The sequence below is a fragment of the Mustela nigripes genome, chromosome 12, assembly GCF_022355385.1.
Source record: "Mustela nigripes isolate SB6536 chromosome 12, MUSNIG.SB6536, whole genome shotgun sequence".
NCBI lineage: Eukaryota > Metazoa > Chordata > Mammalia > Carnivora > Mustelidae > Mustela > Mustela nigripes.
In genome coordinates, this window is record NC_081568.1 from 144,037,343 (window position 1) to 144,063,350 (window position 26,008).

The following is a 26,008-nucleotide window of genomic DNA, read 5'->3' on the forward strand; positions in this document are numbered from 1 at the left end:
GCATTGCAAGAATTGGAGGGTTGGGTGTTGATTAGCTTAAGGATAAAACTCCCTACCATTCAGTAGATGCTTGAGGAAATATCTACTGTGGGATAGGCATTGGGGGTTCTGGCATAAATATGATAGTTTCTCTGGACATAGACACTAAACAGAAAATTAGAATATCTTACCTAAAAGTAGTAGTTCTCAAACATGGAGATGATGAATCAACTAGTCTACTTGTAAAATACTGACCTTTCTCAGATTCCTTCCCCTGACCCTGAGACTTTGATTCATTAGTTCTGGAATAAGTCTTGGAATCCGCCCCCTCCCGCCCCCTGCAAGGATTCTGATGAAGTGTTATACCACATTCTGAGAAGCATGGTAAACTCTTTTGTAATACTGCATGACTGCTCCTCTGTATTCTACATTCAGGCGATCTAATTTATTTTTTCCTCTGAACAGTGCTTTTTCCCCCATGGTACCAGCCAAGAAACCGAAACACAGAACAGTTGAGTCGACTTGCCCACAGTCACACGGTTAGCGCTAGAACCAGGTTTCAAGGGCAGAAAGCTGCAGGGGCAGGCTGGTGTCTCCCCTGTGTGTATGTAGGTAGGCTCCTAGCCATGCAGAGATATGGGAAGAGCTTATCCTGACCCTCATTGGCTCTCGTTTCCAGGGTCTCCCTGTTAAATTTTTGGTTAGTCCGCTGGTCTACTTCTCCCCTCAGGCGAGACCACAACTTCAGGTTGGCGCAGCTGGGGGCTTTCCCCATTCATTTCCTCCTAAGTTTGCAATTTTTATTGCCAGCGCCATTAAGAATGGACTTTTTGCCAACCATTGCAAATCAAGTTAGCTCTCTCCAGCAGTGGAGCTCCTGGCCCAGTGTGGCCCCAACCCAGGTGGGGAGTCTGGGGGGTTTGGGAGATCTGAAAAGCTTCTGGAAAGAATGCAACAGACTCCCACTACTCGTGCCCACAATTTGCAGAGTTTTGAAAAATGAATAAATGATTTTCAGTTTGTTGTTTGCCTTTGGTCAATTTCCAGAATCCTCAAATGATTGCTTGGCAATTTTTTCCAGTTTACTTTTTTTTTTTTGGCGTGGCGGGCAGTGGGGGCAGTGAGATTTGACATCTTTACTCTAGATAATCGCTAGAATCCCAGCTGTCCATTTTGTCAGGTCTGGGATTTTATTTTAGCCCACATACCATCTAATAAATTATCTAATAAATTAGTAATTAGGTGCTGTTTAATCGGTGCTTTCAGAAAACACAAGACTCCTGGCACAGAAACAAAGGACTTGGTTACCCATGGCACAGCAACAAGTACAACCATCAGCATATTTGCAGTGGTTCTTCTTGGTCACACATCCCATGAGGGTGACACGAAGAGGCTTAGGTGGGTGCTACACACGCAGTGGGTTTGGGTCATGTCTGAAGAACATGGAACTTGAGGAACCCACCACTTTTAAAGCAAGCAGTAAGCAAGCCTGTTCTTTGTCTTGGAGGGAGATATCCCCTCATGTCTCAAGGCTGCTCACTATAAACACCAGCCTGGGAAATGGCTCAGTTAAGGAGCAGTCAGGGTCTTCCGTTCTTGATGAACCCAGCAAGACACCCAGGAACATGAGAGGCAGAGGCACATAACTGTCTCTCCCAGCTCATTTTACCTAGTTTATTGGAATGAAGTTGTTAATAATATCTTTCATCTTTTAAAATTTCTTACAGTTTGTAGTGTAGCAGTGCTTCCTTTTTACTTCTAGTATGATTTGTGTCTTTTTGTCCCTTTTTTTCCCTGAGTAGTTTTACTAGTACTTACTAATTCTATTAGTCTTTTCCAAGAACCATCTTTTACTTTTGTTGATCCTCAGTTACTTTTTTCTATTTCTTTGCCTTCTGGCCTTATTTTCATTATTTACATTTTTTCTCCTCCCTTTGAATTTAATTTCCTGTCCCCCCCCCACCCCCAATTTCTTGTTATGGATGAAAGTTGATTCTCCGGCTTTGTTTTTCTTTTTCTTTTCTTTTCATTTTTTTTTAAAATTGGCTTTGGTTTCTAATACATAATTTTAAGATTAGAAATTCTCCTTTAGGGGCACCTGGGTGGCTCAGTGGGTTGGGGCTTTTGCCTTCTGCTTGGGTCATGAGGGGTCCTGGGATTGAGCCCTGTGTGGGGCTCTTTGCTCAGCAGGGAGCCTGCTTCCCCTTCTCTCTCAGCCTGCCTCTCTATTTGTATGTGCACTCTCTCTCTGTCAAATAAATAAACAAAATCTTTTTTAAAAACCCCCTCTAGTTATATTTTTAGTTATAACCCACAAGGTCTAATATATGGTATTTTTAGTAATATTTAGACCAAAATCTGTATTTCAGTTTTTTAATTTGTTTTGATTTTTCTTTGTTGAGATGTGCTCTGTGGCCAAAAATATGGTCTAGTTTTGTTACCGTCTGATTTTGTTACTGTTCCCTGTGTACTTGAATATGTATCCTAAAATTGTATTGGGTGCCATAATATATGAATGTCAATCAGGTCAAGTTCCTTAATCATATTCAAGTCATTTCCATCTTTACCTAGTTATGTGTGGGTATGCTGGGCATACATTAGATATCCAGGAAAATGGTGCAGTAAGCTAAAGAGGTCAGAGGTTCAAGATCTTGAAAACACAGCATTTAATGCCAAACATTTCAGGGGTGTGAAGCCACAAGAAAAACATTTTACATGTGGGGAGGAGGCATCTCTTCCCTGATTTAATTAGCACTCTTCTCCACTTTGCTCATATCAGTCATTCATTCACCATGACCAATGACTGGATCTTGAGTTGCCTTACTTGTTGTTATTTTGGACTAGACTTCAAAATCTCCATGAGGACTGGAACCTCGTGTGTCTTCTTGATGCTATATCCCTCCTGCCGGTTACAGAGATGATACCGGATATTTGTGGCATAAATGACTAGTGCATTTTCTCGAAATGTAAACTTGATAATTTGAGGAGAAAACCAATTAAAATCATGGCCAATTTAACACATTTTCTTAGTATGTCACATGAATATTTACAAAGAACAATGCAAATTTGGATCGATTTAAAATATAAAATGGAACACTTCAAGTAAATTTGCCCTTGACACTGGTGACTCAGGGTTGATTTATGCATGCCAGGTGGTGGTGAATGGGAAAATAAATGTTTCTCAAACTTGTCATTAGTGGTATTTCAGTAAAAAAACTGAAAAGCACTGATATGAAGGATTGTCAGGTGAAGTACAAGCAGAGGAAATTTTGGCAGGGAGTGAGGATTGGTGAACTAGGTTGATAGGGTACGAGTAGGATTGGGGTCTTGAGATAGATAGGGTAGAATTAGATACTTGGCTTTATAAAGCTTTTTATGATTTTTGATTGCATTTTTGTTCTCCGTTCATATTCAGCGGAATTCCATTCTGTTTCGTTTGGTCGGAAGAAACCCTAGAGAGGAAACCAGCTTTTTCGCAGGGGTTGATGCGCCACGCATCCCTCCCCAGGGATGCGGCCAACGACAGCACTAGTCAGTGAAGGGGCCCCAGAGGGAAGGAGAAGCCAGGGGGCAGCCTTGAGGACCAGGAGAGCGGCAGGACCTCGGGAAGTGTTTAGCGTTTGGGTATGCCTGGGGATTCCTTCCTTCAGAGTTTAGGGACTCCAGTCCGGGATGCGCGAAGGCAGCGGCTGCAACCCTCATCCCAACACCCAGATCTGTATGGAGCAGACACACTGGCATCGACCGCACACACCGCCTCCGAGCCAGGACGCCCGGGGACATTAAAAAGCAACAGCAACAGCGCCTGGAGCGTGCCTGTTGGCCTCGGGGACAGTGCCCCCCACGCGACCGCCGTTGCTCCACCACTTCCCGCCCTCTCGTACCTCCACGCAGAGACCCAGGAGGGTTCTTGGGCCAGGTTGCCGCTGGGCCCCGCTCTGCGGGCTCGCGTCCTGGCGCCAACCCGTAAGGACGCGCCAGGTGGACACGGGCACCCCGCCCAACCGGCGGCGCGCGGGGGCGGTGGGCGGGGACACCCGAGGGGCAGGGCCTGCGCGCTGGACCTCCCTCCAGGCGGTGCGCGGAAGGGGCAGGCGTGGGCACGCGAGGGGCGGGGACTGCGCGCCCGACCTGGGCACCCCTCCCTTCAGGCGGTGCGCGGAAGGGGCGGGCGTGGGCACGCGAGGGGCGGGGCCTGCGTGCCGGACCCGGGCACCGCGCCCTCCCCGCGGCGCGCGGCGCGCGGGCGCGGTGGGCGTGGGCCCGCGAGGGGCGGGGCCTGTGCGCGGGGCCGCGCGCCCTCGGTCCCGGCGGCGCGCGGGAAGTAGCCGCAGGCGGCGTCTCCCGGTGGGGTGAGGAAGAATAGGGAGTCGCGGGGCGCGGTGGTGGCCGCCGCTGTGCAGGCGAGTAGCGGGCGCCGGGGCGGGAGCGGCGGCGGGGCAGCGGGGCTTGGGGCCGGCGGGCGCTTTCCTCCCTCTGCGGTGAGAGTCTGCGCAGCCCTCTGCTTTGCTTCCCAGTTTCCTTCTGACCAGAACACCTGTTTCTGGGGGAAAAAACCTCAGAACAGAAGCAGGCGGCCGAGACGTCCTGCGCGAGCCTCAGCCGGACCCGCGGAACCCATGCTGACGCTTGCGGTTTGGGTTTTTGTGTTGGCCGGCGTCTTGGCCAGAAGCGGGTTTGGGTAAGAGCACGTCGGACCGGCCGCTGTGAGCCGGCTGTCCGCCGTGAACGGAAGAGGGGAAAGGACTCTGTCAGGGCAGGAGAGGAGGCCCGTGAGCGCTCGGAAGAGCGCGTTGGCCGGACACGGAGCCGAGTAACTGCCTTTTCTGTCTCCCTGACCCCGGCCCGCCTCGCTCGCGCGTACGCTGTGCCGAACCTGAAGTCACGCTTGGGCGGCGGAGTCGCGGGCACCTGGTCTGTGGTCATTTGCTCCTCGCGCTGCTTTTATCTCTTTAACAAGGACCTGCTCCTGAACCTCTTCGTCCTTTAACACCCCCTCGCCCAGACGTGCCCTGCGAGGTCCCAGCCGTCCCTTTATTCAAGAACGAAACAAAAAGCAGCACCCTGTTTGAATGGAAGCCTTGCTCCGCAGCGTCAGGCTCCACTCGCGTTTCCTCCTGCGCCCTCTCCTCGCGGGCTGCCTCCACCCCTGTGCAGCTGTTCACCTTACTACACCACGCGGGTGGTTGCTCCCTCGTCTTCCATGGTTTTTTTCTTCAGTTGGCTTCCAGGCCGCCACATTCTCCCGCATTTCCTTCCTTCTCCCCGGCCCCTCCTCCTGCATCTCTAGGTTTCTGTTTCTTTTCCCAGCCGCTGAAGTTTCGCGGGCGAGCCGCAGCGCCCCGTGCTTGGACGTAGTCTCTTTCTAGCCATACTTTGTCCCAAAGCAGTTTCCATCCCAGATCCTCTCTCATGACTGTAAATAACATCCATAAGCTGGTGCCTCCCAGTGTTAAGCTTTCCTTCTGTCCCGAGTTCCAGATGCATATTTCTAGCTGTTTCCTCAACAGCTTTGCTTAGAAGTCTGATGGGCATTCGAGTTTAGGATGTCCAGACAGAATCTGGGGGGTACCACACGCACCCAGTCCGCCCTTCTGTTTCTCCCTCATTGACCTTCCTTACCACACTCGAGGTTCCTGCGGTCCTCTTAGCTCAGACCCAACATCCAAGCAGCCAGCCAATTCTGCTAGCTCTGCCTTGAAGAAATATCTCCAATCTGACCACATCTCAGCCCGTCTCCAACAAAAACCACAGTAACCTCTTACCTAGATGACTATTAAGTCTCTGATTTGGTCTTCCTGCTTCTGCTCTCCTTCCTCTATGGTCTCTGTCCAAACAGCAGTGATTATTTTTTTTAAGATTTTATTTATTTATTTGACAGACAGAGAGAGAGAGATCGAGATCACAAGCCGGCAGAGAGAGGGGAAAGCAGGCTCCCTGCTGAGCAGAGAGCCCAATGTGGGGCTCCATCCCAGGATCCTGAGATGATGACCTGAGCCAAAGGCAGAGGCCTAACCCACTGAGCCACCCAGGAGCCCCAGACAGCAGTGATTTTTTAAAAAATATCATCAGAACTTTCACTTCCCTTCAAAACTTTCTGGTAGCTTCTGATCAAAATCATGAAAACTGGACTCTTGCGTTGACTTCAAAGCCCTGTGTGGTCAAACTTCCAAAAACTTTTCTGATCTTGGCTCTCCCCTTGGTCCTTGCTTACTCCGCTAGTGACCTTGACCTCACTGCTATTCTTTTTGCCTGCAGTGGGCCTGGGCTGCACCCTCACAGGCTGCCGACCTTCACTCACCTCACTTCCCTGTTGAAATGCTATCTGGGATTACTGCCTTTTTGGCTATTTTAACAGCCCTTTGCTCCTGACCTTTGGTGCCGGTTGTTGTTAGATACTGATTGTTATTCTCTAGTGTTCCACAAAGCCTGGGCCCCTTTAAGCCCTTGTTGGCGTCTAGAGTTCTCTAATATTAAAAATGCACAACCATGTTTGTTTTGAGCCTCATTTTGATAAGACATACAGTTTGTTGTTATAGTCAGCATTTTTGTAAAATGTGCTTCCTGATTTGGAGAAGATTTCCCTTTAAATATAGAAAATGAAAGAAAAATGTTCACTTTGCCGAAAGGAATGTGCAGTGTTTTTTTTTTTTTCAATTCCTTCATCTCATTAGGAAATGATAGTTGCTCATTTGGAGGTTTTTTTTGAATGGCACCAGGAATGAGTAGTTTTTTTGTTTGTTTAAGATTTTATTTATTTCTTTGACAGAGATCATAAGTAGGCGGAGAGGCAGGGGGAGGGGGAAGCAGGCTCCCTGCTGAGCAGAGAGCCTAATGCGGGACTTGATCCCAGGACCCCAGGATCATGACCTGAGCCAAAGGCAGACGCTTAGCAGACTGAACCACCCAGGTGTCCCAGGAATAGGTAGTTTCAATGGGAAGAAGAAAACGAAGGCACTTGTTCGGGGAATATTATACACGTTTGAGTTGTGTGGTGACCAAGTCAGTATCAGAATATCAAGAATTTGTAGTGAAATTCGGGTCTCTTTTTAAGGTATGTGGGGATAGAAGTGAAAAACAATATTTTTATTATTAGGAAAGGCTTTTGGGGGATAAAAGACTGTTTAATGTTTAATGCTTCTTTATCACTTTCCTCCCGAGGAGCTAGTTCTGTGGTGACATCAGTAGCATGTGTACCTACTTTCCCTTCATTTATTTATTTATTTAAAAAAATTTTTTTTTAAAGATTTTATTTATTTGACAGAGACACAGCGAGAGGGAACACAAGCAGTGGGGAGCAGCAGAGGGAGAGTGGGAAACAGATTCCCCACTGAGCAGGGAGCCCGACGTGGGTGGGACTTGATCAGATCCCAGGACCCTGGGATCATGACCTCGGCCCAAGGCAGGCTTTTGACCGACTGAGCCACCCAGTTGTCCCCTTTCCCTTTTAAACGAGAAGACACAAAAGCTCTCATTTCAGATTTGGGATTTCAGGTGCTTGAATAAATATGTAAAATGGAGGATTAAATAAACATTTCCAATGAGGGCATTCTGAGTATGGAACAAACTGAAGATAAGAATAGGTCAGTTAAGGCGAAGCCAGGAGTGACGTTAAAATCAGAACATCTGTCACAAGCTGCTGTGTTGAGTACTCCTTAACCTGGAGCTTCCCAGCAGTGGAGAAAGGAGGCCACACAGCTGAAAAGCAGGTACCCTTGAAGATCCGTGTGTGTATTTTTGTTTTTATACCTTGCAGAAACAAAAGTTTTTGCATTTGTTTCCATTGTTTTATAAGTGATGACACATTGACTTGCTCTAAGGACCTGTTTTCAGAACGAGGGAGGTACATATTCTGCCTTCTGGTGCTTTACCATAAAGTAGAAATTGGAGGGGCCCTGTTTTGATTTAGAATTAGCAATCCTGGACTCTGGGGAAGTTTGTATACACATTCAAAAAACGGAGAGCAGGGATGCCTGGGTGGCTCAGTGGGTTAAGCCTCTGCCTTTGGCTCAGGTCATGATCTCAGGGTCCTGGGATCATACCCCGCATTAGGCTTTCTGCTCATAAAATCTTTTAAAAACAAAACAGGAGAGCAGACAGTTAATCATGGAGATGGGCTAAAGCCACCTGGAATGTGCAGATATGGCCCATAAGCAATATATCTGGACATCATGTTCATATGTCTTCTATTTAAAAGTACAAAACCCTCAAAAAACATTTTTTTGAAGATTTTATTTATTTATTTGACACACAGAGATCACAGGTAGGCAGAGAGGCAGGCAGAGAGAGAGGGGGAAGCAGGTTCCCTGCTGAGCAGAGAGCCTGATGTGGATGCTCGATCGCAGGACCCTGAGATGATGACTTGAGCTTAAGGCAGAGGCTTAACCCACTGAGCCACCCAGGTGCCCCATTTTTTTTAACTTACTAAAAAACTCCCCCCCCGCACTCTTTGCACTATCATTGTAGAAAAAGAAGATATGTATAGAGATGCATATAGATATATGTATATTCACACATCTACCACACACATATAACCAATGATATCTTTTTGATGTACTTTTTTCCCATCTGTTTTCTCTACAGCATGTTTCACAAAGCTGATATCATACTATAGGTGAGATCAGACTGTATAGGCTACTTTTGTTCAGTTATAGAAACATTTTCTCAGGTCCTTAAAATTATTTCCAGCAAACTTTTTTTTAGAGATTTTATTTATTTATTTATTTAGAGAGAGTGCGTACAAGCAGGGGGAGGGGCTGTGGGAGAGGGAGCCCTGACTTTTTTCTAATTATGCTTGTCTTTCACCAGTATTTGGACATTTTGACTGTTTTCCTCCAGTAGAACTTCAACTAGCCTCTGATACTGCATCCACATTCTCTAATAATAAGAAAATACAGTCCTCTGCCTCAGACGTCAGAATTGCAATGACACGCTCCCAGAGATCCTATGAGATGACAAAGCTGAGCTAACCTGAGGAATTGAAAAAAGAGACCATGTGTAGGGAACTGGGGGAACATGGGGAGAGAGACATGAGAGGACGCTGGAGGAAGAAGCCTGATTAAGCAGTGTCTCGCCGTTTGCCGTCTTAAGAAATTCTGTGGGAGATAACTAGGCTTTCAGGTGCTGGTCACTTTGTAGTGCATATAGATGTTGAATTATAATCCTGTACATCTGATACTTGCATAATTTTATAAAATTGTTTTTAAGTCTAAGAGCAGTAGGAAGCTCTTGCAGAACTGTAAAGGGGAGTAATGTCATTGACAGGTGTTTTTCATGAAGATCATTGTGGCAGCCAGGCGGGGAAAGGAGCAGGCTGGCTGGGAGAGCGTGTACCAGACCAAGAGGGAAGCAGGATCGTGGACATGTGTTGATCCAGAGCCAAAGCGGGGTGCAGAAGGACCGTGGGAAGACTTGAGATGTATTTTGGAGGTGGAATAGATGGATGGGACATTGGGAACAGCTCAAAGGTGAATGCATGGGAGAGCATCCAAATTCCATAGGAATGGAAGCGAATGTACTTATTTATATTCACATCATTTTTTTTTTTTAAAATGCAACATTATGGCTCATTTAAAACAAGGTACGTTTGAATGGGCTAGCTAGTTCCTCATCCTCTTGAGTTAGTAATTTATGTGATAGTGAAGATGATGGTGGTAAAGCGGTGTGTGTTTAGCTCTCCCTCGAAACCTAGAATCTTATATCTTATATCTGGAATGCTGTCTTCTTTCGGGGGGTGTTCTTGAATGCTGGCTGTGCCCTAGACCTTGGAGTTACAGCGGAGAATAGGACAGATCTGGGCGTCATTGTGGTAGGGTTTACATTCTAGGGGGAAAAAAATGAGAAACTAAGCAGATATACGTACACGTCATTAACTGTAGTTGTGATCAGCACATGACACCACAGTACTAGGGGGCGAGGCTCCTGTAACACCTTTCTCATACAAGCCTGGTACCTAAAATGAAAAATGCGGGCACTGGTTCCCTTTGACCATGAATAAATATCAATGGGGAATACACGACAGTTAACCTTTTTATTGATGTCGGCTTTTGCCATCCTTACGGATTCTGGGCAACCCCCAAAAGAAGAAAATGAATACGTGACGGCCAATCGTCAATAATGTTATTTCAGTATAAGATGGAGTGCCTTCTGATTCTATTTATTGTATTCCTGAAGTTATTGAATACCCGAGTGGGACTTGAAAAGATTTCCAGTGTAAAGAAGTCAAAGAAAAGTCCACGTGTTCCTCCTCTGGCTGGCATAGGTCTTTTCTTTGACATCCTGGCAGCCTCATGGAGCTCAGCCGTCCCATGCTGTATGTAGTTCCGGGAATTGCTGTAGTTCAGCATACTTTCTGGAAAGAGCCAAAGAGTAAATACCGTGGGCTCTTATGGGCCATATGGTTTCCCCTGGAATTACTTGGCTCTGCCTTTCTGTGTGAAATTAACCATAGACAGCACATGAGTGAATGTGCATTGTTTTCTTTTAATAAAACTTTATTTACAAAAACAGCCATAGGACACATGGGTGGCTCAGTCGGTTAAGCCTCTGCCTTTACTTCAGGTCATGATGCCAGGAACCTGGGATCCAGTCCCACATCGGGCTCTCTGCTCAGCAGAGAGTCTGGTTCTCCCTCTGCCTGCTGCTCCCTCTGCTTGTGTGCTCGCTCGCTTGCTCTCTGACAAATAAATAAAATCTTAAAAAAAAAAAAAAAGCCATAGACAAAACATCAGTGAATGTGCATGGCTTTCTCCCAATAAAACTTTATTTTCAAAAACAGCTGGCAGGCCGCATTTGGCTGCTGACCTCTGCCGTCATGCCTTGTCGTGAATTTGGATGCTCTGTCCGTCATGGCTGGGTTGCATAGAACAGAATCTACTGCAGGTAGTTGAAGCAGAAAGGTATGCATTTGAGGATATTATGGGACTTAGAATATCATGGGGGGAGTTGAAGAACTAGACTCCAGGTTGGGTTTCTAGGAAGACCTCAGAGCAGCACTTAGCAGACTCGGTCTAGCAGAGCTGGGCTTCTGCCATGGATGCTCCTGCCAGATCAGCAAGCTGCTGGCTTGGGAACCTTAACCAGCAGCGCCGCTGCCTTGGGCTCTGCCTCTCTCTGCCCATGGTTAACTCAGACATGTAAGTGCCTCTGATTGGCAGAACTGATGCTATACCTGGGATCTTCCTTTTGGGGGAAGCCTGGGAAATTCAGCTTTTAGCGCTGGTGGTACAGGAGGTACCAGAGATCTGCAGCCAGGAAGTCAGCGTCATTTTCAGATGAGCCATTTTGCAGGCTCTGCTGCAGAACACCCCATTGGCGGCTTCACCTCCAGACTCTCCCCCATCTTCACATACTCGTGCTTCTAAAAAGCACAGCAGCAACAGGATGCTGTCTCCCAGTATAACTCAGCTACCCCTCCTAGAAACAAGGGGCACTCGCTTTCTCCCTGGAAGTCCCATAGGTCATAACATCATCACAGGTGTTATCCCAGGACCCAGCACACTCAGGAGTGAGGTGGCCTGAGGGAGAGTAGGAGAGACCGAGCTGCCCAGTGACCAGAGCACACCCATATTTGTCATCCTCTCTCTATGAGCAAATCCCCTCCATTTCTGAGCATTCCCAGTTACTCTTCTTCTAACAACGTCTCCTGACCCTGCATTGCCTTGTAGCTGCTGGCTCTTCTTGCCGTCTTAGCAAGGTTTTTTCCCCTTCCCCATGCCCCCACGCACTGTAGACTCCAGAGCACACTGCGGCTCCTTCCGTGAGTTTGCTGTTCCCCTGTTATTGCTTCTGGGGGCCTCGAGGTGCTAAGTACTGTGGGTGCTGACCCCTGTCAGAAGCCCTCTCTTCCTTTGGCTCCCAGTCCCACCCTAGGTCTGACTTCCCTGCCACGCTGTTGCCACCCCTGCCCCTCCCACCTGGCTCCTCCTGGTCCAGACGCCCCTTTGGCATCAGCTCTGTCTTCAGCTCTCTGCTCTTCTCCTTCTGCATATTCCCAGGTGCTCAGGATTTCACCTCTGGAGCCCCGGACCTACAAGTGTGAACACCCACTCCAGGTCACGGGGCAAGCTCCCTGTGTCCCAGACTAGAGGAATGGGTCACGCACCCCCACCCTGCTCCCATCAGTGGATGGCAGCACCACTCACAGGCTACACAGGGCACTGGCTTGGGAGGCATATCGGCTTCTTGCACTATGAGCCCCCAGTGCCTCCCTGTGAACCTTTGTGTGTCCCCTGTCCCTTCCTTAGTGCAGGGCTCTGCGTCATCCCCTGGGTTCCTGCCACAGCCTCTCAGCAGAAGGCTCTCCCAGAGCAGAGCCTCATACAGCGCAGCCTGGTCTCCTGCCCTGCGCGATGTGAGGCCATCCTGGACAACTCAGACCATGTCTCGCTTGCTCACCACCTGCCAGTATGATCACATTCAAAGTCTTTGGGCGCCTGGATGGCTCAGTCGGTTAAGTGTCTGCCTTCCGCTCAGGTCATGATCCCAGTGTCCTAGGATTGAGCCCCACATCAGGCTCTGCACTAGCTGGGAGCCTGCTTCTCCATCTCCCCTTGCCCCTCTGCTCTGCTCATGCTCTCTCAAATAAAATCTTAAGAAAAAAAAAAAAACCCACAAGAGTCCTCAACAGAATATGTCAGGCCCCTCACTCACTAACCCTATTTATCATCATCCTTACATCTCACTGGTACCTTCCCCCTTCCCACCCCCACATACCTGAGCCTCAGAAGCACCCAGCAGGGACCAATCCCAACTTCGCTCTGTGGTGCCCCAGTGGTTTTGCAGTTGCTGCCCCTCCCGCCCCGAAGCGTCCACCTCCCTCGGCCTTACACAAGTTTCCTCTGCTGCAGGGATCCCTCCTGAGTGCTTCTGCAGTGCCCCCTCTCCTGGATGGAGCACCAGCGCGGTGACTGTCGCCTTAGCCTGGCTTCACATCCCTGAAACCCAGAGGTCTTGGTGCAGAGTAAGTTTCCCATCACACTTCCTGCTAACGACTTCCTAATTGAACAAGGAACCACTGATGTTACATGTTTTTGCCACGAGGTGGTGCTGTTCAAATGGGAAAGAAGGCGGCTCTCGTGGCTGGAGGGTTCAAGCTCTGGCTGCCTTCGTCCAAAATGCCTTGTTTCAGAGGCAGTGAGTTCCGCAGTAAGCTTTCTCTGGGGTAGATATGCGGAGAGACAGAATTGTATGAGTGCATGCATTTTATCGTCAGATGATTATGGTTCCTTCTTTCACTCACTGCTGTTGGGAGCCTCTCTTCCCACGTGGTCACAGTGTTTCAAAAATACACATGTGAACTCCTCACTCTGGGGCAGCGCACTCTTGAGGAGGGTTCTCAGTTCTGAGTAAGCTTTCTACTGAATGTGTATCACTTCTGCGCCGTGGTGAATTCGAAACATTGTCAGTGAAACCATCATAAATTGGGGACCAGCTGTATTGCTCTGAAGGTTGTCACCACCCACAGTCCGGGGGGTAATTGGCTTGACTCCCAGGACACCCCTTTACCTGGTAAGCCCATCTAAAAAATACCTTCACGGCAGCATCCGGACTCCCCGTTTGAACTACAGCTGGGGCCCAGAACAGAAAATTAACCCTCACCAAAGGCCAGGTGAGATAAGTCAGCTGAGCAGGAAGGGAAGTTCCCAGTGCTGTTTGCGTTGAGCCCGGGATGGGGTCGAGAGATCTGATGGCAATAAGCAACCTTGAGGAACCCATCCGCGATTTCTGAGGGAGAGAGGCTGTCCTGGGAGGGGCGTCCCTGGCTGTTGCCTGGAGCGCTCCTCCTGCTGGAACCTCTGCTGCGGTTCCTACCGGCCCAGCCCTGGGGCTCAGAAAGGATGATAGCCTTGGGGACACCGCCATTTCCTCCTGACCGGCTCCGTCCTGTACTGCTCATGTTTCAAAATGCCGGGGCGCCTGGTGGCTCAGGGGGTGAAGCCGCTGCCTTCGGCTCAGGTCATGATCCCAGGGTCCTGGGATCGAGCCCCGCATCAGGCTCTCTGCTCAACGGGGAGCCTGCTTCCTTTCCTCTCACTCTGCCTGCCTCTCTGTGTACTTGTGATTTCTATCTGGCAAATAAATAAATAAATAAAATCTTTAAAAAAAAGAAAGCAATTGTGCGGCTAAAGGGCTATATAGCTTCATCATGCTAATTAAAAAAACAAAAAAAAAAACAAAACGAGGTAGAGGTTTGGGGCAGTCCTTAGGAAGTGGTTTGGGTTCCTATTTTACTGAGACTGTTGAAGCAGTCAGAAGGGAACAAACGCGGGTGTCCCTGCCGTACCCATCCGTACCTGTACCTGTATCTGTTTCTTCCGCCCTCTCTCATTTTCACTGGGGAAAATGGTCACTTTTCTCCCCAACAAAGGCAACCCCTCTGTTGGCCCACCAGATCCCCCGCTTGCCTATATAAGCCGTCCCTCCAGTAGTTCTTGTCTTTCCAGCGTTGCTGAACTGCCCCTCTCCACTAGCTCTTTCTCTAGGCAAACAACCACCTTTAAAAAAAAAAAATTTATTTAGGGGTGCGTAGGTGGCTCAGTCATTACGCCTTCAGCTCAGGTCATGATTCCGGGGTCCTAGGATTGAACATCAGGCTCCCTGTTCAGCAGGAAGCCTGCTTCTCCCTCTCCCACTCCCCCTGCTTATGGTCCCTTCTCTCTGTCAAATAAACATAATCTTTAAAAAAAAAAAAAAAAGGGATGCCATGTAGACAAGGAGGAAACACTATGCAGAAGAGGGGTGATCAAGCTCCCTTCTGACAGGTCTGAAGGAATGCTCTCAGTCCCTGTAGATCGATTTGCATTTTCTGGATCTGGATATAAATGGAATCAAAATCTCTCTTTTTTTTTTTTTTTTCCCAGTCTGGCCTTCTTCATACACCATAATGAGTTTGGGACTTACCCACGTCAGGGTGTTTATCGTTTATCTCTCCTTCGTGTTGCCAAGCAAGGCCTTCCACGGTCTGGACATCACAGAGTTTGTTTCTCCCTCCCCCTCTTGGTGGACGTTTCTCATGTCTTCCTCATTTCTGTAAGCTGGAAATTGTGTCTAAAGACTTGGTCAGAGCTGGGCTAAACATTTTTGGCAAGACTGTGTCATGCGTTTTGCTGACTGCTTGGCGAATGGCATCAGAAAATGCACACACTGTCTGGTTGTGATCAGTGAGCCTGAGCATTTGATGGAGGGCGGCGAATCTGTTCTATCTTGGAATTTTGTGTTATGTTCATCGGATTTTCTATTTCAGATGCATTGGTTTTTTTTTTATTTGACAAAGATCACAAGTAGGCAGAGAGACAGGCAGAGAGAGAGAGGGGGGGAAGCAGGCTCCCTGCTGAGCAGAGAGCCCAATGCGGGGCTCGATCCCACGTCCCTGAGATCATGACCTGAGCTGAAGGCAAAGGATTAAACGACTGAGCCACATAGGTGCCCCAATGCTTTGGTTTTTACTCTTTTTTTTTTCCTCCTAATCTCCATAGCTATGTTTGTTTGTTTTTTCAAATGACTTTTACTGTCATTTTACATTCTCTGATTTTTTCCAAGCCTTTCCACCATATTCTGCTGTTACGGCTTTATCATGTTTATTCCGTTCGTTGCCTTCTCTGTTTTTTCCTAAGGGTGCTGGACCCTCGATTCTTCTACAGTCTCTCTCTCCATGTGATTCTGTTATCCCCGCTTTGATATTTCTGTTTCTTTGGTTACAGTCTCTTTAGGGTGTCCAAGGACTGTATCCCTTAGAGTGATTGTCTGTGATAAGACAGGCACACCAAAGGGAAACTGTGCGTCTTCCTTCATCGAAAATGTCCTGCAGGGATGCCTGGCCGACTTGGTCGGAGGAGCGTGCAACCCTTGATCATGGGGTCATGAGGGTCATGAGTTCAAACCCCATGCTGGGTGTGGAGATTACTTAAAAATAAAATCTCACAAAAAAGGAAGGAAAGGAAGGAAGGAGGGAGGGGAAGAAAAGAAAGACTGTCTTGCTCGGAGAAGAATGTCAGCTGAACTGAAAAGCACTTACCTGGTTGATTTATATCCTGGCACAGTCTCCTGCTTTTTGTCCCGGGCTGGCGCCAGACCATCCAGAGATTGGCCGTTGTCCCCAGACAGCACTTGGAGCCATCCCGTCCTAGAGCCTACACACTGTTGGTGTAAATTTTTCCTTATCTTCCTTGTTATGTCTCTAATAACCATAACGGCTGCCAACATGTATGAGAACGGTTCTCGGCCATTTTGATCTTCATAAAAGCCTTCAAGGCAGCGGAATTGTCACCGCTTTATATGTGGTGAAACTAAGGCCCAAAAATACCACGTAACTTGGACTAAGTCACACAGTAGTTTTAGAGCAGGGTGCTGGGATTTACATTCAGGCAGTCAGATTCCAGAGCACATAGTCCTTTTTTTTTTTTTCCCCCATGAGCCCAGGAAGAGAGAGAGAATCTTTTTATTTTATTTATTTGACAGAGAGAAAAGGCGAGAGAGGGAACACAAGAAGGGGAGTGGAAGAGGGGAGAGCAGTTTCCCCACTGAGCAGGGAGCCAGATGCAGGACTCGATCCCAGGAACCTGGGACCATGACCTGAGCTGAAGGTAGATGCCTCACCAACTGAGCCATCCAGGCACCCAGAAACAGAGAATCTCCGCTGAGTGCAGAGCCCAAGGTGGGGCTCTATCCCACCACCTTGAGATCATGACTTGAGCTGAAACCAAGAGCTGGCTGCTTAACCGATTGAGCCCCCCTGGCGCCCTCCATAGTCTTCATGAAAATAGGTTATTTTTGGCGTTTGCAAGCTATTCTTAATATTCGTTTTCATTTCCTGTAGTCTGTATGGCTACTTGCCAAGAATGCACATCTGTCAGTCTTCTTTTCACCTTACTCCTATTTAATGTGGGGGAGTCCTATTGGGACCCCCTTGGGCTAGAAACGAGGGGGGTACCTTCTGGATTCTGCTTCCTGCCTTACCTGAGACCTGCTGATCTTCCCTTGAGAACTTCAGCTCAAGAGCTCCACTCTCCTGGGTTGAGTTTTTCCACGGGATAGTTGCCCTGAGAGGATGTCATTGGCTCAGTGGGACTGTTGTCTTGTAGCAGTGATCAGTAGTTTCGGTCTTAGATCTTTTCTGGGAGGAGGGGTAGAGGTAAGGATGTCATTCTATCAAGTTAAAAGCACACACACACAAAAGTTTCAGTCTTTCAGAGAGTAATTTGGCCTAATCTCTCATTATTGCAAATGCATTTGTCCTTTGATGTGGAAATCCCATCTGGGGAAATTATTCTGCAGATGAAGCTGCACATCGATGGGATGACTTTTATACAAAGCTGCTCTCTGCAGAGTTGTTCGTCCTAGTAGCAGACTGGGAACAGCTCACATAACCAAGAACAGGGGACAATTATGGTACAACCACAAGCTGCAAGATTCTGTTGTAAAGAAGTCATTGCTGCCATGGAAAGCTCTGAGGTTCTAGTCTCTTTTTTTTAAGGTTTTATTTACTTGACTGAGAGAGATCACAAGTAGGCAGAGAGGCAGGTGGGGGTGAGGCAGGCTCCCCACTGAGCAGAGAGCTGGATGCAGGGGCTCGATCCCAGGACCTTGAGATCATGACCTGAGCCAAAGGCAGAGGCTTAACCCACTGAGCCACCCAGGTCCTCCTGAGGTCCTAGTCTTAAAGGGAAAAGCAGTGTATCTCTGTCTCCTGTTTTGCAGTGGGTGTGTTTTTTATACATACATATATATGTGATATTTTTTATGAAAAGAAAAATATATATATTATAAAGAAACAGTGGAAGGATGTTGAAGGAACTAATCGAAGTGGTCACCGGTAGGAGGCCGTGGGGGTAACAGGTGGCATGGGGAAAGGAGATTTTTCCCTGTGAACATTTTCAAAGTCATTAGGTATTTTAGCCTCTACCTCTTTTTTTTTTTTTTTTTTAAGATTTTATTTATTTGACAGAGAGAAATCACAAGTAGATGGAGAGGCATGCAGAGAGAAAGAGAGAGAAGCAGGCTCCCTGCTGAGCAGAGAGCCCAATGTGGGGCTCGATCCCAGGGTCCTGGGATCGTGACCTGAGCCGAAGGCAGAGGCTTAACCCACTGAGCCACCCAGGCGCCCCAGCCTCTACCTCTTCTTAAAAAGTAAATGAAAATATGTATATACACAGATGTCTTCATTCCCGTGACCAGTGATTTTGTGTGCTGCTCCTCGGCGACTGCCTTCAGGCTCCTTCCATTTCTCAGAAATGTTTTCACTTGCATTTGCAAGTGATGGGGAGGGGACCTTCCAGAGGCTTCCCAGGCTCCTTCCATCAGCCCTCCATGCCTGCCTTGCACTGTGGGAAAGCCCTCTGGTAGACAGAGTCAGTGGCTTGGTGGGAGCACAATCCTGTTCTCTCCGATCCTTCCAGCATTGAGCACCAAAGTCCAGGATGGGGACCATTTGCCCATCTAGGAACCACCATGGTGCCAGCAGAGGCTGCCCTCCACCTCACAGCTTTCCACATGTCTTTCCCTTGGCCGGCTCCTTGCTCTCCCCCTCCACATGGAAGGTGGTAGTGAAGTTCTCCAGATGTTGTCACGCACTCTATTCTCTCTGGGCTGGGTAGGAGGGCTCAGGAGGGGGCTGGAACAGCACTGTCAAAGATTTCTGGAGGCTTTTGCTTTGTTTCTGACCAGTGTTTAAAAAAAATGAGACCTAGGGTCACCTGGGTGGCTCAGTGAGTTAAAGCCTCTGCCTTCGGCTCAGGTCATGATCCCAGGGTCCTGGGATCGAGCCCCAAATCGGGCTCTCTGCTCCCCAGGGAGCCTGCTTCCCCCTCTCTCTCTGCCTGCCTCTCTGCCTACTTATGATCTCTGTCTGTCAAATAAATAAATAAAATCTTTAAGGAAAAAAAGAAAAAAAAATGAGACCTAAAGTTGCAGTTCTTTCCTTTTGTTATTTTTTTCATGTCAAGAGATTTCGTTGAGCCTGGCTTGACACATCATTTTACCCCAGTAGTTTGGGACAACTCCAAGCGTACTTACCTGCGGTGGCTAACGAGGAAGGTCATGGTGTTAAGTTGGTTTAACAAACTAATCTCAGTGCATAAGTGAAGATCATTTAAATTCACACCGTAAATGCTTCTGAACGCTTTAACAATTCTTTTGAAATTGTGATGTAGTTAACATAGTGTTGTGTTAGTTAGTATAATATAGCAATTCAACGATTCTTTACATTGCTCAACAATTATTTCCTTTTTTAATACAGGAGAAGCTTCTTTCTGCAGCTTTGCAGAGTGACACCTTTTTTTTTTGTAACACAACAGAGTCAGCAGTGAATCCTAACCAGTGAAGAGAGTCCAAATTCACCCAGTTTTGTTATTCGGGATGTATGTATTAGCATTTTAGAATTATGTCTTCAGGTATCTCTCAGAAGCTGTCATAACAGCTTCTGTAACAGCTTTGGCTGTGAAGTAGAACCTCAAGTATAGACATAACACATTCATCGGGGTAGCCAGGAGGAGCCTCACTGTTCAGAGCAGCAGCAAACCCTTTCTCTCCCTAGGTACGTTAGAAGGAAATGTTCTGTGTTTTTCCTCTTCTTTTCTTCCTGTAACAGTTCTTCACCATTTTTGCTGAGCGGTTTTCTTTAACCTTGAATTATATTGGTACTTGTAAGCTTGTGTTATTGATGCCATTATGATCCCAAGCCTAATTCAATTCTTGACTTGAACTCTAGTCTTTGTTCAGGAACAATAAATTTAAAGCCCCTGCCCCCCCCCCCTTTTTTTGGAAATAGGAAACCTGTATTTATCTGTTCTGAATTTTCTATCTTTGGATAAAAGAATCCTTTTTGAAACTGCCTGTTTGGGGGTTCTGTTAACAACGTTGTCAACATTATCTGAAGATTTGTTTAAACTAGGTTCACGTGAAGCAGTATTCTCTCGCAGCTGATTTAATTCTTCCACTCTGACTTCCAAATTTTTTAAATTAATAGAAGGAGGGGCGTCTGGATGGCTCAGTCAGTTAAGCATCTGAATCTTGATTCCAGTTCAGGTCATAATCAGGGGTTTGTGAGATCGAGCCCTGGTCATTGTGGAGCCTGCCTGGGAGACTCTCCCTCTCCCTCACGTGCGTGCGCTCTCTCTCTCTCTCTTTCTCTGTTACAAAAATAAATAAATAAACAAAATAAAATAATGGAATGAGGATAGACTATAATGATTCTTTGTTGATTTCACTGGAGGAGATCCCTAGCCTTTGTTTCCAGAATCACTCCCAAACCCAGAAGTGAATTTTTCCCAAGGTGAATACTCAGTCTTCTGAACCATTCCCAGGATTAGCTAGAAAAAGGTATTCCTCACTTTTCAGAACCCTTAGTATAATTGCTTCACCAGCCCTGACACCAGTGCCTGACCCCAGCCAGGGAGAAGAGCTCCAAGGCCGTGAACCCCGCATGTCGTTTCGGTTGACATTTCAGATCTTCTCTTTGTGCTGACTTAGTCACAATGCCAGCTGGTCATCTTATTTGTGTCCTGTTTTGTAATTGTGTTTGATATGAAAATGAGTTGTCTATTTACTACTTGAGTGTTCTGTTGCTCTCAACTTTTCTGTTTCTAGTTTACACAATAACTCGATAATGAAGAAGTTGTATTTAAACTCCATATGGATAGACTGGCATGGGACTGACTTGTCTCCCTCAAATACCAAAGCAGTTGACTTTGTTCTGAAGGTTTCTAATTCCATGTCAGACTTCCAAAAGTCTCCTGTTAGCATTACAATGACTCCCTGTTCCACTCCCCCTTGACCATCCGCGGTCATCCTCATGAAACTCACGGAGGGTGATCTTTCCCCAAGATCCGATCGGCATTTTTTTCTTAGGACCTCTATATTACAGTCTCTTGGAGGCTTTCAGGTTGAGTGAAAAAAAAAATTTTTTTTCCGTTTGTAACGTTTGGATGACATTTATAACATTCGTCTGCTGTGTTATTTCTTCTCCTTGTAGAATGAAAAGAAATGTTGAGAAAGAAGTGAAGCTGTCCTCCTTTCCCTCGGATATTGATGATGGGTGTCGGGAAGTCTAAAACAGACGCCTGCCCTCTCTCTCCCTCCTTGGGGAAAAGCCCCGGGGTGGAAAAGAGTCAGGGACTCCAGGAGTCAGCTTCCAAGAAACCGGACAACCTCCCCATGCACGATCTGGCTGAGCCAAGCCCCACGACCCCGGTCCCGGTGCCCACTGGGGAGCACAAGGGGGCTGAGGGCCAGGGAGACATGTTGGAGGGGGAAGAGGAGAAGGAGGAGGTGGAGGAGGAGGAGGAGGAGGAAGAGGAGGGGGAGGAGTTCCTCAAGTTTGTGATCCTGCATGCGGAGGACGACACAGATGAAGCCCTCAGGGTCCAGAATCTGCTGCAGAATGACTTCGGCATCAAGCCTGGAATCATCTTTGCTGAGATGCCCTCCGGCCGGCAGCATCTGCAGAACTTGGACGACGCTGTGAATGGGTCCGCATGGACCATCTTGCTGCTGACCGAGAACTTCCTAAGAGACACCTGGTGCAAGTTCCAGTTCTACACGTCGCTCATGAACTCAGTGAACAGGCAGCACAAGTACAACTCGGTCATCCCCATGCGGCCCCTCCACAACCCCCTGCCCCGCGAGAGGACCCCCTTCGCTCTGCGGACCATCAACGCTCTGGAGGAGGACAGCCGCGGCTTCCCCACCCAAGTCGAGAGAATCTTTCAGGAGTCCGTGTATCAGATCCAGCAGTCTCTGTGGAAGGACACCCGAAGTAGCATCCGCAGACAGGTCCTCTCCTGAGACGGAGCCCCCAGGACATGGCTGGCTCTCCTCTGGGAAAGCCGGCCCCTCATCTCCACATGAGAAATCACAATTCTGGCAAGAAGTTGGCAGAATTTTACAGAAACACAGGAGCTCAAGCACAAGACGTTTCTGCAGGACATTGTATAGACTTTGGAGGTGCTCTTTGATGCCTTGGATAAACTTGAGACTGTCCAAACTTTGAGAACATTCCTCTCACGGTTTTCCTGGTCCACGCATATCACAAAGGATAGCCTTAGTTCATAGCCCTGGTATCTGTCCTTGAACACAGACTTCTCTGGGAGACGTTGTACAGATACAATGATGCTTTCATTTTGTTGGCAAAGGACGTGCAGGAGAGAAGGTCCCTGGGAGACCTGACCACCCTTCCTCAGACAGAAATGTCACAGCCAGGTTGACTGGTATCATCGCCCAGAAATACAGAGAGCCCGATGAGAACATTCAGAACGTTCAGTATTGATACTTGCGAAACAAAAAGCCAATGCGAGAACGGTGGGGCATTTTACAAGAATCCAGCCAACTGTGTTCTTTCTGTGGACTTTGGGGATTTGGAGACAGTGCCTAGCCCTGACTAGCCACCCATTTGCTGGCGTTGTTGTTAGGGACGCCGGGGAGCCATGTTGTGAGGTCCCCGGAGCCTCAAGCTCTTGTGATGTCATCCGTAACTAGGGCTTTATGTGTGGGGCTTCTGAATAGTTCTGTGTCCCTGACTGTGAGTTCTCCTTTGTCTCTCTTAGGACAGCCTTGAGAAATTCCTCTCACTCCCAGTGCCCTACCAGGAAGTGTTCCTCAGCTCAGTGATCAGAGTAGCTTGACCGTGTGCATGTATGCTGTAGGTTATTGCTAGACTCAGGGTGGAAACAGGAGACGCATTCTGTGGCCTCCTCTTCTGTGTCCCACACTTCAGCACACCACACAGGCCCACAAAGCCCTGTCCCTTCCCCTCTTGCCCTCCTGTGCCACCTGTGGCTGAAGGAGAGCCATCAGGTATGGATGGGAAATGGGATGGGGCGGGTGTCACACCAGGTAGCTAGGAAAGCGCCCATGGGGACCTAGCCTAATGGGGACCAGGAGACCTGGTTCCAGTCTAGTCTCTGCCTCCAAGGCTGAATTTGACCTTCGCCTCCTTTATCTGTGAAATGAAAGGCTTGAATTGATGGAGCTCTAAAGGGCCTTTGTCCTCTCTCAGAATGTGAACAAGTAGGAACCAGAAAAGGGAACAAGCAAATAATAATGTTGTAGTGTGATGTGTAATAAGTTTCAGGAGGCGTGAGATCAGCTCCCAATGAAAGGAAACGCTAATGTGTTTACAGCATAATTGATTTCTGATGCTATCTGTTACACTTTAATAGTCCCAAGAGAATTCCAATACTTCCCTCGTCAGATTCTTTTAAAATACATTTTTTTGTAGGGACTGTTGAGCAAAGATGGTCTGCCTGATTTTTCTTTCTCCTTATCCTCACTTCTGCGTGTCTCCTCCTGGCACTGGGGTCTGCTCACATCTTTCTCCATCCACCTCTTCATAGCCATCACCAAATGTTCCATGAGGAACTTTTCCCATAATCCTGCAAGTTAAGTTAAACCTCCTCCTTCACTAGTACTCCTTGAAGAAGAGATCGTTTTCGTCGTGCCAGGGACATTTTCTTAAAGTCCCTTTCTGTCATAGTTGCTTACTACTTACTTTTCTTTCTCCGTTTTAATGGTGTTCTTTTCCCCCCCCTGTGGTCTGTCTCCAATTTCATACAGTAAAACAGCATCAACCCACCCTTTCTGCTTATTACCAAAGCGGGAGCTGTGGGTGCTGGGTGGTTTTTTTAATATATGTGCTGCTGAAATGGGCCCTCGATGGTGTTTTTTAAATAAATGTTTTTACTCATTTCCCTTGACTACCCTTGATTATTTCCAACCCCAGGGAAGATCGTGGGAAAGTATTTTGAAAAAATGGCATTCATCTGTACTTGTCCCTAGAGTACCAGGCACAGCGCCTCCTTCAATCTGGAGTGAAATATATTTTTTGTGATGAAGAAAAATGTGAAGCCCTGAATAACGATGCATGTTGAAATTACCCGCCTTAGAAAGAATTACCAAATAACTAAACCGAGGATGACAAGAAGGCAAGGTGTGGCCTTAGTTGTGTGTTTGTGTGTGTGTACACATCCGTGTAGATGAGATTCATACACACACATGCACACACAAGGAAATTCTCTAACATTCTGCCACACATTGAAGGGTGTCCATGGGGAGGACCCTCTGGGCCTCACTGCCCACCCTGGAACCTCACAGAAGAACCTGAGTTGTGTCTAATGGGTCAGTTGGGATTCTTCCAGCTGTGGGAAACAGAAAACCCAATGCCACATGACCTACACCATTAAGGCAAGGGTCTCTAACTTAACAAGAGGTCCCCTAAGGTATGGTGTCTCCGAGGTGTTCTTAAAAACCCAGGTTCTTGGGTTCCTGGGTGGCTAGATTGGTTAAGCATCCAACTCTTGATTTCGGCTCAGGTCACGATATCAGGGTCCTGGGATTGAGGCCTGTAGCAGGCTCCCTGCTCAGCCCAGGAGCCTGCTTCTCCCTCTGCCTGCTGCTCCCTGCTTGTGCATACCGTCTCTCTCTCTCTGTCAGATAAATAAATAAAATCTTCAGAAAAATTAACCCCAAGTTTATAAACAACCGAATAATATTCTACCTTAGAAAGAAACAAAATTCTAATACATGCTCCAACGTTAGAAGAACTTGAAAACATGTGAAGTGGGAAAAACAAAAACAGGCACAAACACGAAACACAAATACTATTGATATGATTCTGCCCTATGAGGTGCTCTTAGAGCAGGCAAATTCATAGCGACAGGAAGAACAGAGGTGGCCGGGGGTTGGAGGGAAGAATAGAGAATCATGCCTAATGGGTACAAAGCTTTTATTAGGGGTGATGAAAAGGTTCTGGAAATGGGTTGTACGACATTTGGAATGTACTTACTGCCACTGATCTGTATGCTTAAAATGCTGAATTTTATGTGTATTTTACCACAGTAATAAATAAAAATAACCCAGTTTCTTCTTATCCTTTGGTCCTGCCATTCTCAATGACCCGGCTGAGCCTCCTCAGAGTTGAACCCTGGCTGTTCTGGCGTTAGGCCCCATTGATAAAGCTGGGGGAGCCTCAGTCTCATGAGAGGAAGGGACTGGTTCACCCAAGCAAGGACCCATGTGTCCTCACTGCATTATTGAAAATTACATGGGGTGATGATAAAAAGCCATCTGACTTCTAGCTGGTTTTATTATTTTTTAAAAAAATTTATTTATTGGTTTTACAGAAGGAGAGAGTGAGAGGGTAGGGGGGAGGGACAGAGGCAGAGGGAGAGAGAGAATCCCAGGTGGACTCAATGCCCAGCGTGGAGCAACCCAAAGATCACAACCTGAGCTGAAACCAAGAGTCAGATGCTTAATGGACTACGCCATTCTGGCGCCCTGGTTTTTTAATTAATTTAATTAATTAATTTTTAAAAAGTTTTTTTATTTTTTAACATTTGTTTCTCTACCTGCATCCGGTGGACCCCTCACCCACCCCTTGAAATACACTGCTGTGGACTCAGACCCCCACCCTTGCCCTCGATAGACTGTGATCTTAAGCGAGACCCCTCACCTTCCTGGGTCTCCGTGTCCTCATCCAAAAACAGAGCTAAGAATTCCTGGCTGGTGGGATTATTTCGAGGATTGAATGAAATAAAGCGCATGGGGTGCCGGGGAGGGACCTTCCGAAGGCTCAGCCATGCTACTACAGTAAGATGGGGGGGGAGGGCAAATAGGATTGCCCGCAACCCTACTTCTGGAACCCTGGGAACTCGTAGGGAGCAGATTGTAAAGAAAGAAAGCCAGCCTTGTCTCCACAACATGCACTACGGATCCCATCCCAAACCCTGAGGAGCCCCAGAAGGCAGGAGTGTGTGAGTTATTGCTGGTGGTCGTGCCTGTGGACAGGCTGGTGCCCGGCAGGAGGCCACCCCGAGTGGTGGGGCCCCATGACCGTAGCAGGTGGGAGGAGTAGGGCCATCTGCTCCAAGAGCAGCAAAGCGGGTCTGGGAATGCCAGCCCGGAAGCCAGTTCAGGGCAAGGACCCAGGGCACGCCTCCTACCCTGTGTTCTGTTGCTCCTAACACTCAGGAGAGGTGGATACATTTCCTATACGCTTTTCTTTTTATTATTATGTTAGTCACCATACAGTCCGTCATCA

General features: G+C 47.6%; 1 protein-coding gene and 1 long non-coding RNA gene across 3 annotated transcripts in view; one reads left to right on the plus strand and one right to left on the minus strand.

Moving 5' to 3' along the window:
- Window positions 1-6,583, minus strand: part of LOC132027388 (uncharacterized) — a 15,353-nt gene extending 8,770 nt beyond the window's left edge. Inside the window, exon 1 of the long non-coding RNA XR_009407142.1 lies at window positions 5,145-6,583. This is a non-coding gene — a long non-coding RNA (uncharacterized LOC132027388). The remainder of the gene's footprint in view (window positions 1-5,144) is intronic.
- On the plus strand, window positions 4,252-24,838 carry TICAM2 (TIR domain containing adaptor molecule 2). 2 transcript variants are annotated; one of them, XM_059416101.1, is made up of 3 exons: window positions 9,261-9,446; window positions 12,828-12,940; window positions 20,948-24,838. In XM_059416101.1, exon 3 carries the CDS (start codon window positions 21,004-21,006, stop codon window positions 21,757-21,759), a length of 756 nt encoding a protein of 251 aa, XP_059272084.1. In that variant the 5' UTR covers window positions 9,261-9,446; window positions 12,828-12,940; window positions 20,948-21,003; the 3' UTR covers window positions 21,760-24,838. The 2 variants fall into 2 exon arrangements, with proteins under 2 accessions (XP_059272085.1, XP_059272084.1); XM_059416102.1 differs by lacking the exons at window positions 9,261-9,446; window positions 12,828-12,940 and adding an exon at window positions 4,252-4,382.
- The last annotated feature ends 1,170 nt before the right edge of the window (window positions 24,839-26,008 follow it).